This window comes from Entelurus aequoreus, linkage group LG21 (genome assembly GCF_033978785.1).
Source record: "Entelurus aequoreus isolate RoL-2023_Sb linkage group LG21, RoL_Eaeq_v1.1, whole genome shotgun sequence".
Classification (NCBI taxonomy): Eukaryota; Metazoa; Chordata; class Actinopteri; order Syngnathiformes; family Syngnathidae; genus Entelurus; species Entelurus aequoreus.
In genome coordinates, this window is record NC_084751.1 from 29,914,218 (window position 1) to 29,927,071 (window position 12,854).

Genomic DNA, 12,854 nt, shown 5'->3' on the forward strand with positions numbered 1-12,854 from the left:
ATGCATCGATCCTCTTGTCTCATAGCGATTGTGAACGATAGGCAAAATTCTGGAAAAAAGTGCAGTTCTCTTTTTGGAGTGACATTGTCTCTATAATTGGTTCCAAAACAAGTCGGTGTCAGCAATCGTAAATATTAAACGTGTTTATATTTGAAATTAAATCTCTTCATGTCTGTGGGGAACACGGACGCCTCCTGAGTCGTCTCTCCATGAATTGTGACATGCAACAGAAAGTAGTCAATGAAGAAGCTAAATAAAAGTATTGTGGCTACTTTGGTGATAACGTGCCACTTCAAGACCGCCCAGTAGATTATAAAGTCTGTGTTTATGCTGTCTCCATTATTTTTTTCAACAATCTTTTCTTCTTTTCTAATTTTGGATTTTTCTTTCAAAAATAGTCCTTAGATCACCATCATTACCTCTCCTAAGTCCTTGTCTATATTGACTGTTTTTCTTGGCGTTGCTAAGGTGGTTGGTTGGTTGCTATGCTTCTTCTTATTTGATTTTGTTAGAGCACTGGGGAAGGCAATACTGTGAATTTTGGTATCAATCCTAATCCAAGTAAATACAGGGCTCTAATCCATCCATCCATTTCCTACCGCTTGTCCCTCTTGGGGTCGTGGTAGGACTGGAACTTTTGGTCTGTAATGTCATGATCATTGAATATTTTTTTAATTCTGAATTTGCCTCTAGATGATAGTTATCACAACACAGGATACATATAAATGTTTTTATTACTATATGCATTGTTGCATATAGTAACAGAACATGAATTAACAAATATTCCCTTATTCTCTTTTACTACACACAATTGTTTGAGAAAAAAGCCAATATTGCAAAATAACAAAAAAAGTAACAATATAACAAAACTATTAACTTTAAAATGTAAAATTAAAAGAATAACTGACATTACAAGCAGATGTTTGTGGAAAAATAGTGTCAGTATTCAGTGAAGCAGGAAGGAGAGGGGCAGAGCGAGCCTGAGCAAGCAGCAGAGAGAGGTGTGCTGTTTGCCCAGACTTAAAGGAACAAACTGGAAGAGATCATTTGCTTGCATAAATTCTGTAAAAAATAAGTGATTTGCTGAACGTATAGAAGAGAAAATGCAACAAAAGTAATGATGCCCACCACGCTACAGTCAGTCCAATACCAATATTCATCTTGGTAACAATACTATAGATATTTAGATTGATAACCCATCTTTATAGATCACATTTGTTCACCCGAGATTTTGGGTTTGGAGGACCAGGCTCGGTGTTGGTAATAGTGTAGCACACATAAATATCAAAACTGCCCAAAGCCTGGGTCTGTTACAGATTTTTTTTTTTTAAATGAAAATAGTTGTGTGTCTTAAGAGAGAACCTCTGAGTTACAAGCACAGCAACAAAGTATTCTACTGTCATACATGGGATTTATTTTTGTTGCAAAAGTAGCTAAAATAGCGTTTTTTTCGGTCACCGGGGGGTGTTGAGTGTAGATTTGTGAGGAATTATTTTTTTTGCATTCATTAGTATAGGAAATGTGATACACTGGAGTGTAAATGTGCCAAGAATATCTCCACATCACCTCAGTGGTGCAGAGCTCGGAAACATAAAGGAAAATTGTGACATCTGGTGGTGAATATATACACTTGCATCCCTGTCTCCTCGTGTAGATCACCCAACTCTAGACCCTCGCCACTTTGTTGATGAGAGAGTGGTAAATGAACATCACCATGATTACATGTTTCTGGAGTGCATCAAATTTATAAATGAGGTGAGAAAAATTTTACTTCTTGTTTTTATATTTATATGTGCATATTTATGTATGTGTAAGGGTAAATGTTGGGAACAGTAAGGAAACAAATTAATCACTGTGAAGTAAAATCCACAACAAGTTGTGGAACAAATTTTCACAGCAAAACAAGCAGCAATACAGAACCCAGAGAGAGTGCAAAAAAAAGGTGCAATATTATACCTTAAATGCTTACATTCTGCACAACAAAAACAGAAATCGACAGTACAATACAACTGTCACAATTTCAGACTTTCGTTCCAACAACGTTTGCAAGTTAAAACTACATTAATTGAGGAAAATTAAGTTATTTGCAATATCACCTTTAAGCACTTTTTGCAGGTGGTTGACTCAGTATATTTTGAGGTGAAGTACAAGCAAACCTTCAAGCATTTGTCATGTGCCTTTTAGCTCAATGATCGCCGTCGTCTCTGAAGGTGAAAAATTTCAAGACACACCCTCTGTAGTTATACACACAGTATAGAATAAAAGGTGTTTGTTTTTGTGTATGACCATAAACATGCACACATATTTTCATGTACTACACTTCTAAGTTGTTTGGAGTTGATTATTACGTTGTACAGTAATTGTAATAAACTTAATAAAAGTGGTATCAAGACATCTTCAAAGATTTGTTATCCTATATACTTTTTGGTTGACAAAAATTACTATAATTTTAGTTGACTAAAATGTTGAGGAAATTAGTAAACTAAAAATGTATACGACTAAAACTAATACATTTTTGTCAAAAGACTATGACTAAAACTAAATCAAAAACTGATGTCGAAGTTAACAGTCATAGATATGTATGTCGTTTTTCTGTCTGGCTATTACGGTTTTGTCACTTGTCCCTACTAATTATATATCTTATTTCTTAATTGTTTTCATTTTCACCAAAAAAAATTACAGTCCTAAAATGGCCCAATTCAAACACCTTTAGTTTTCAAGACAAGTACAACAAGAATAATTTTAAGGGTTTGAATGAATAAAGTTATTGGTTGAAGTACATCATTAACACTTCCACTCTATAGCACCGTTTCTCCATGGCGGCACACTGCGTTCATCTTACCCACTTGGCTCTGTCCATTTTTGTATTTCAATGAGAAGGCTTAGTGGTTCTGTTTTGGACCACTTAGCTTGTCAGGGGTTTTTCTAGCTCTGGCTTCTCCTTGGTTCTATTGTGAGAATTTGTTTTTGTTTTTATACTGCGGGGGATACTTTTCCTGTCCCCCACATATTGTGTGCCGTGTGGGAAATATTTATGCCTCTGAAAAGTTCCATACCTAAAAAAAAAACGGATTATGCGTAATCTAATGTCAATGATGTTGGACTTGTTGTCCATCACTGCTTTCGTTCTGTACAATAAGAAAACACATTCAGTAGTAAAGTATATTTGCTCCACAGATGAATGTGCTTTTGTTCAGGAAATAACAGACAGGGGAAAGCAGATGGATTATGTTGGTTGTGTGCCAGAGCAGCAACTGTGTGCTTTGTTTTTGCTGTTTGGAGGAAAAGGAGGGGAGGGAAGTAAAGGGCAGGGTGTCGGTTGAGCGAGCTATATCCTTTTCCTCCTTCCCGCTCAAACACCCTTCCTCCTTCCCTCCTTTTCCTCCTCCCCTGTTTGACTTCTTCTGCCCCTCTCACGCCCCTCTGAAAAGGAGCTACTGGTAGGTCCAAGGGGCCTCCGTTTTTTTATCCGCATATAACTCTTTCGTTAATTCATGTCTCCATCCTGGAAAACACTTTGTTTAAGTTTGACATACGCACACATATACATCATAGTTCCTGTCAGACGTTTCCATGATGGATGTACACTCTTTGCATACAGTATATCGGAATTTGACATAATTGACTGGTGGATGAACAGGTAAACAGCCTAAGTTACTTACTTGACATACCTAGGTTGTTGATCCTGGGAGGGAAATTAGAGTTAGCCCACACAAACTAAACAACCCCGATCTCAAGGAAGTTATGAGAGCTGAACTCAACCCAGTTCGGCAGCTCTTGAACTGTGAACAGAACACTGAAGTCACTGTTGCAATACATACCCTCTGTAAAGGCCTCTATCACTTCAAAAAAAAATCAAGACCCACTAAAATTTTATTCTTTTATCCTGACAATCTTTTTGACAATATGACCAGTTTCATTTCTAAAAAAAATGACAAGGGACATTTAAGCAAGTACAACCTAGTCAACTCTTTCGATGTATTAGATAGCAAGTTAATCTTTAATAATACGCTATTTACCTATATTGAAAATATTTGTTTTATTTTTTGATAGTCATAATATTCTGAGTATCAATAACATTATTTCAAACATCTACTGCATTTACTGCTGGAACACACAATTCTGTATATGTCCTGTAGAGGGCGGTAATGTCCTTCTCATCCATCCAGCGCGTCAAAAGGTGGATTGCAGTCACATGACCTAGAGGCACATCTGGACACTTAGGGGTCCCGGGTCCCATTAGGCTACTGTTTGTTTACCTGTCCTGAATCCATATTTTGAAATGTTTAGAGGCAAATATATAAGCGATCATGAAAAAAATACTTAAAATGGGATGGAGTGGATTTATACACTTAAGAAAAATATTTTTTTAATGACTTAAACCATTTATGTTCAGCAAGATGTACTGCTCGCCACAACTTCACTTCACTTAAAACGTACATTATTTAGAGAAGAAAAGATTGGAGGCACATCATGTCTTTACATCTGAGGGGTCCACAAGTTAAACATTAATCCGTGAAAGACAATGTTGGACGATTTTGTGCATCGGTAAGTAACGTTTTTGATTGACGAGTGCCATGCTGCTGTGATCGTGACTCTAATGAGAAAAAGGGTAAGTTTGTTTGCAGTTCAATTCCTGCTACAATTCATGTCTGCAGTTGTTTTTATGGTGTGAAGTTCATATGTAAGTCTCATTCTTTAGCTATAGATGTCCCTGTAGTTCAGCAATGTTTAGCGACATCAAAATTCAGTATATGATGATGAGCCTATGAGAGATTTATTCATTTAGTTTATTCATACTATTAAGGGTATTTTATTAACACTAACAAATATCACCAAAGACGCTGTAATGTGGTCATCCGTGTCAAATAAAGCACCTGGCTTTTCTGCTCAACAACTAAACTTGTAGTTTCTATTATGAAAATTTGCAACAAAAATACGGTGGATTGGACCAACAATCACAATATTTTTTACTCAGACTTAACATGACATCAGTTTATTTGCACAACCAGGTTTTCGTAGTTATATTTAGGCATTGCAACCACAAAAAGAACACAAACGAATGCGATATATTGTCATTTTTTTACGTTAAGTTCCGGTTCTCAAACACCACTTATATAGTAGAGAATTTTGATTGCCTCACAGAAAGTTTCTCAAACAAATCAATTGTTCAAACAAATATTTTACAAAGTGATCGCTGCAGATTTGAGCATGGTTCAATTGTATTTTACAAGATGATGAAAGTTATATTTTTAAGAGCCATTTCCTTGGACGCACTTTTGTTTTTTTCCTAACTTTATTACGTTTAAGAACCAAGTATTTCGGGACTCTATGAAAGCTCTTTCCTATCTCTCTATTTGAACGACTGGAGCACTCAAGAACAGAACAGCAATACCACATTTTCTGCTCAGACTCTCCACTCACTCTCACTTGTTTTAATGCTACACTCAAGTTGCTTGACCATCGTATGAATTAAGCCGCGAAGTAGAAAAACGGATATGACGTCATATGCAACCCTCCTGGACAACTGTGTTTCACAGTTGGTCCCAAACATGGCGCCCTGTAGTCACATGAGGGGCTTTTGACCAATAATTTAAGAGATTTTCTTGCCATACTCTCTCTGATTGGTCTAAAGCCTCTCACGTGACTATAGGGCGCTATGTTTGGGACCAACTATGAAACATAGTTGTCCATCTTCTCTCTATACACGGCTCTGCCTCCATATATTCTAGAGCAGTTTTCAAGGATTCAAAAAATTATGATAAATGATGTAATTTGAAAAAAATCCTGAATCCACAGTCGGATTTTGAATCAAAATGTTCATATCACACACTTTATAAAGTTTTGTTGATGTAAGACAACTACTTTTTATTATAAAAACTACCAAAAAGAAACTCCTTCCTCTGCAATGCACTCTGCAAGTCAGCAAAACAAAATACTGAATTGACCAAAGATGTTTGGACATGCCTGTCTCCTTTTTTTTGTGCAGTTGTAGGAGGAAAAGAGGCAAAATGAAACTCTCCTGAAGCTCACATGGTTGGAATAGGAGCTAGATGTCTTGACAGTACACTTATGAATTCAGTTTGAGCTTTAAATGTTGGTTTATAGTCATATTTTCATCACCGTGTGAAAAACGACCCTAACACAACAAATGCAATAATTTATTTTTTGTTTTAATTTTGTTGAAATGGAGGTTCCTGACAAAGTTAAAAAGCCTTGATGTCATAAACTACTGCATATGTTTCTTGTATGCATTTAAAACCTAAAACGGGCCGGTGCCGACCCTAACACAAGAAAAAGGTTAAGAAAGTACACCTCATTAGGGCTGTCTTCAAATAGTTAAATAATTGACAATTTGATTTGTAGGAGTCTTATTCTATTGTCAACTTCACAGTCCAATCGTCTGATACTAGAATGTAATTTGGCAAGGACCTCTTGGCCTCAGTCTGAACACTGAAGATCAGTCATCATAGGTCTTCTAGTACGGCAATTACCCAAAACATACTGCAGGACAACAACAAATTAGCTAAAGAAGGACATTAAGATCCTGCATTGGGTTAGACATTGTTTGAATTTTAATAATTCCAATTCCAAATTCATTGTTTGAATTTTAATAATTCCAATTCCAAATTCAATCACCATAAATTCTGTCCGCTCCTTTTTTTCCTAAGGTTTGTATTCTCAGGCGTATAAAATGGTGCTGCTAATTTATGGAATTTCCTTCTTTGACGGCCGTAATGCAAATAGTTTTCACAAAAAAAATATGCAAAGACACTGAAATGGTGTGTTATTGTTTATGCTATGGCGCTAGTTCGCTCACTGTAGGTGCTACCGGTTGAATGTCTAAAGTTATTTTCTTCAGTTTAGAGCTTTCAACTTGCTGTTCCGTCTTCTAGTCAACTATAGCATTTCTACTTGTATGGATTCATCTATCACTGCAAGCAACATTTATAAGTTTTACAATATATCAAAACAGTTCCTATTAACTTAACCGTCCCATGTGATGTCAGTTGGAGTGTTTTCATGCATATTTGTATGTGCTATGATTTGCTATCGTAATGTAATAAAGCTAGTGTCTTTAGTATTAGCTAATATGCTAACATGTTTACAAGTGTCTTTGTAAATATTATTAACTTACACAGGCATTTTTTTTTGTTTTTTTCCAGTTTCGTAAATTCACCAAAACAACACAGTGGACTTATTGAGTCTGTTTAGCTGATTGGAGAGCTAGCTTTTGCAACTAGTGGGTCCATGACGTGTCTGTTTTCCGTGATCAGCCGTTTTACTGCAGTGTTACAGACATTGTTTGGAAACAATTAAAATATGCAAATAAGGTTTCGCAAAATCTTTCAGTGTAAATAACTAATTTCAAAACGTATATATTGGCGGCTTAGTGTATTGTGCAGCTAATATATGAAAACTTCTTCTAAAACTTAGTGGAGGCTGCGCCTTGTAAACCGGTGCGCTTTGTCCAGAGATACGGTACTGGTTTCTGTTCCAATGGCAAACAATTCTCCATTCCTAAATAGGCAGGGTCATCATAACAGTTTGCGTGGTTCAAATGGAGGCTTTTACCAGAGTTCTTTTGGATTAAATGTCCCCTTTATTAACTAAACAAAAATGTTCCCTTTTAAAAATAAGAAACTGAATACTGTATAAAATGTACTTACCTGCTTACCAGCCCATTTTAAATTATAAAGAGACTAATAAAACAATATTTTCTTATCTATTTATATCTATTTATCTATAACCACTAGGCCACCTACTCAGTGGCCTAGTGGTTAGAGTGTCTGCCCTGAGATCGGTAGGTTGTGAGTTCAAACCCCGGCCGAGTCATACCAAAGACTATAAAAATGGGACCCATTACCTCCCTGCTTGGCACTCAGCATCAAGGGTTGGAATTGGGGGTTAAATCACCAAAAATGATTCCCGGGCGCTGCACCACTGCTGCCCACTGCTCCCCTCACCTCCTAGGGGGTGAACAATGGGTCAAATGCAGAGAACAAATTTCATCACACCTAGTGTGTGTGACAATCATTAGTACTTTAACTTTAACTTTAACTTAACTATTTGTGTATTTACCTTTTCTTTTCTCTGAAGTGTTTCGGCCTTCATGTCATTGCAATATTTTGTGATGTGTTTACTTTGAAAGCCTCATGAAAAAAAATAGGTACACATTTATATTTTAGACTGTCTGATGCTATTTGATATTAGCAGTAGCACTAATATCATTTGTTTGCTGCCTCAATATTGACATAAAAGACAGACATAATTTAATGTTTTACTCAACTAATTCTGACTGATAGAGGTACAAGGCCGCAGCGCATCAAAGACAAGGCACTCTTTAATATGCACACTATGACTGCGTAGGTGTTTCATCATATTTGTCGTGCACCCTCCTTTAAACGATTTAACAGCCGTTTTATTCATTTATTTATTTATTTTACAAAGTTAAACCAACGTTTGAGCGCTCCTGAACACTGTCGATGTGTTTAATTGTCATGAGACTTCCTGCTGCTTCTTTGTTGAGGCGACTAATATTTGTTGGTGGCGGCTATTTGTTCTTTGTTGGTGGCAGCCATTTTTTCTTCGTAGGTGGCAGCTATTTTTTCTTTGTTTGCACCGGCAATTTTTTATTTGTTGGTGGCGACTACTTTTTTCTTGTTGGCAGTTGCTATTTCCTCTGGGTTTGCGACAGCAATTTTTTCCTGGTTTGTGGCGGCTATTCCTTCTTCGTTGGTGCTGGCTATTTCTTCTTCAATGGTGGCGCCTATTTCTTTTTTCGCTGTTGGCAGCTATTTCTTCTTTGTTGGTGGCGGCTCTTTCTTGTTTGTTGTTCAGTGACTATTTTTCCCGGTCGGGCATCAAAACTAGGAATTGGAAATTTTAAAAAAAAATTACAAATCTGAACGTTATTTCCGGTTCTTATCGATGCACAATGCCCAACCTTAATCCAGTTTAAGGGCCCTAATTTCAGTTGAAAAGTTGCTGTCTAGGGGGCTGAAACTTGGATTTGTTAATCAACAGCCTCAAAATCTTCAGGATTTGCCGAATATCTGTAAAGAGTGGCGGCCAACTATAAGAAACGACAGACCTTTGTTTCTGCCAACAAGGCTTTATACAGCAACTGCTTAGTCACATTTTGCAGTATTTCCCTCAATCAAATACAAATTCATCTATAAACTTATTTTTTTCTCTCTTGAAAATCAGTGTCTCTCTCTTAAAGTAAACCTATCAAAAAATTGTTAAGGGGTTAAACTTACAAAATCAACAGGAAGTCAAAGTAATTTAACTCTCCGTATAAACATTAAAACATTACTCACCTCATGTAAGAGATATAGAAAGATATGTTGTCCTTTTGACCAGCATGGAGCATTGTTCTTCTTTGTTGAGAAACCCACACAGCTCAACTCGCTGTAATGACCAAAATCGCTCCTTGCGGTTTTGGAGGCACACAGTTTGGTCAAAGATTGGATGAGTCCCAGTTAACATGTAGTGTAAACTTTACGGAGAAGTGTAACAAACTATGACAGTAATTGGATTAATGTATGTGGATGTAAACTTACCGAGTGGAACGTCTGATGCCAAGCGCCACATATTCCAAGACAGTGGTCAACTGACTTGTACGGATTACAATAGTTTCTTCCATTAGGAAATTATTGAAATATAAATAATCCATAGATTGACATAACTGTTGCTATCATCAAAGTTGATCTTTACTCATACAAGTGTAAAAGTAAAGGTACCTCTGTGAATATGACTTTCAGTAACAACACAGTCAGTTCTCACTCTTATAGTAAATCCATGTTGGAAAGCAGAGTCGCAATTCCAATGTGCCGGTAAACACCTTATATTTAGGATAGGATAGACTTTTATTTATCCCACAAAGTGGAAATTACATTGTTGCAGTGCAGGTTTTTACATACAGTAACGGAAGTAAAGTGTAATGAAAAAATTAAAAAATAGTAATAAATAATGTATAGACAGAAGATAAAATACAACAAAAAACAGTAACATCGGTATTGCACACCACGAAAAAACATCACAGTAATCACACAGGAAACACAGAGAGCCTCCCTACTCGTGACTCACCGGAAAGAATTGCAGCAAAGTAACACGAATTAGGAGGGAAAAAATATCATTACAAAGCCAAATGTCCTCTTGTGGTAATATTTCAGCTTCAAATTGGATGGGGAATTCAAGCCCACCAACACGGACGAACGAGCGAGAATGCTATGATCACATAGTGGCAATAAACAATAAGGCCACTTCCGGCTCGGACGGGTTCAAAAATGTGTCATTCATTCAAATTTTTCACATTCTGTGTTTGCTAATGTTTCTGGTAGTGTTTCCTTTCCTTGATAAAATATCCACTTTGCAAGTTGCCCTGTTGTCATATTTTCTCGTAAATAAAGGTGTGTGGTGAAGTCACGCGTGTGAAGTGGGATTAGATACATAGATAGATAGTAGATAGATAGTACTTTATTGATTCCTTCAGGGGAGTTCCCTCAGGAAAAAAAAAGAAATTATTATTATTATTGAGTATTTAAGTATTTAATGTGAAACATCAGTTATTTATATTATACAAAATGCTCAGAAATCATAGAAGAAGACGTTCCATTTCAAAATGCTGCATTTATATAGGGAAAAACAGGAATGGCTACAGATCGGAAATTATGTAATTAAGAAATCTGACCAGTCACAAAACATAAAGTTAAGCGAAGCACTGGTGTCTTAGTACTTGAGATCTCAACATGGGCCCAAACTTCTGTATATTTCTCTGACAATGTCAACTTGTTACAGTTGCACTTGATGTGGTCTAATTATTGAAGCACTTTTTAGGGTTAAGTTGAGATAAGTTAGTGATAAAAAGTTGGTAAAATTGTGAAGGAACCAATATTCACGAAAAGTATGTCCAGTATTTTTAACAAAGAACAATTGGATGCAATAATAAATACAGTGGTATCTCTGTTTTCTTAAGGCCTACTTTTCGTATGCGTCAGTCTTTCACAAATATTTATCCAACATGTTGCCCTGGTTTTCATATGCCATCTTGGTTATTGTATGACCAAGCATTGTGCGTAGCAAACTAATCCGTTTTCTTTTTGAATTGAGTGCCCCAAAAAACAATTCCAAGCGTTGGTGATTCAGTCTCTGTAGTTTTTAATTGAGTACAACTGCAAAGTAATCCCTCGTAAAGACAAAGAAAGTTTATTAAAGAAGGTGAGAAACTATAGAATTATTGTCCAGCAGAAATCTTACCCAACCAGAAAAAGATGTATTGGCAAAGGGGGTGAAGTTTGCCATGATCCACACCAGGTTCCCACAATTGATTTGATCACAGCGATGGAATCAGCCATTAGGAAAACAACCTAAAAGAAACCGAAGGGGAGCAAATACGGCTGAAAATGACAGCAGGTCTTTCTAATGCCAAGCCCCCAACCCCAAACCTCTCCTTGGAGGAGAGGAAGGCAGTAACATCACTGGGCAAGGATGAAAACATCACAATCCTGCCAGCTGATAAGGGGAGATGCACTGTAATTCTCAACACAACTGACTACCAAAACCAGTTGCTTAAACTCCTCAAAGACTTCCAACACATGAAATACTCAAAAGGGACCCCACAAGTGGGTACAAGAGAAGAATGATTGAGTACTTACAAACTCTACAAAGTTCAGAAGCCATCAACTGGGCATTGTGTTACCGACTATTCCCACAAGAAACCATCCCTGGTATTTGTGGCCTTCCAAAAATACACAAAGATGGGGCTCCCCTCAGACCAATTGTCAGTAGCATTAACTGTGTGACATACAATATTGATAAGTATGTGGCCAACATCTTAGCACCTTTGGTTGGCAGAACTCTACATTATGTCCAAAACTCAATTGACTTTGTAGCGAAGATCAGAGATCTAAAACTGGACCAAAATGAAATTATAGGTTAATTCGACGTCACCTCCCTGTTCACCTGTATTCCAACCCAGGATGCAGTAGAGACAATGAGGCAACGTTTACTAGGTGATCACACCTTACAGGATAGATCCACACTAAACCCATAACAAATTTGCCTTTTGTTGGAAGTTTGCCTTAACACTCCATACTTTCAATTCATGGGAACATTTTACCGACAAAAAAAGGTTGTGCCATGGGATCACCTATAGTATCCCCAATAGTAGCAAACCTTTACATGGAGGACATTGAAAAGAGAGCTCTGAGTTCTTGACAATCATTGGTACTTTAACTTTTAAGGGAACAGCACACAAAGTCTTTGGTACATACAGTATATGTGGATGACACATGGGTGAAAATCAGAAACCGAGAAGTGCATGCCTTCACCAAGCACATTAACTCAGTAGACAAAAACATCATGTTAACACATGAGGATGTCAAAGACAGTTAGTTGCCTTTTTGGATTGCGATGTCCACATTGGAGAAAACAGAGACCTCCATGTTGGGGTTTACCAAAAACACACACATACTGATCAATACCTATTGTATTACTTACGCCACCCACTAGAACACAAACTGGGCGTTACAACACTGAGTTGATAATGTTCCTACCAGCCCTACAGGCCAAAGAGAAAGAGCGTAGGCATTTGAGGGAACCCCTCAAACCTGTGGTGACCCCAGCTGGTCATTTGTGAAAAGTGCATCCAGTTCCAGAAATAACAAGAACCGAGTGCATGAGGCGGGAAAAGGTGACCGATGCAAAAATATTGTCGTTCCATATGTATCAGGTCTATCTGAGAAACTCAGAAGATTTTTTAACCAACACAACATCCCAGTATACTTCAAACCAGGCAACACCCTAAGACAGAGAGTAGCGCATCCTAAAGACCGGACACCCCACACCCA

General features: G+C 37.2%; 1 protein-coding gene across 2 annotated transcripts in view; it reads left to right on the plus strand.

Annotated features, from left to right (window-relative positions):
• ptpa (protein phosphatase 2 phosphatase activator) overlaps positions 1–12,854 on the plus strand; it is a 104,482-nt gene that overhangs the window by 37,533 nt on the left and 54,095 nt on the right. For both annotated transcript variants that reach the window (XM_062031376.1, XM_062031375.1), the window contains exon 8: positions 1,655–1,755. In XM_062031376.1, coding sequence (XP_061887360.1) covers positions 1,655–1,755 — 101 coding nt within the window. The remainder of the gene's footprint in view (positions 1–1,654; positions 1,756–12,854) is intronic.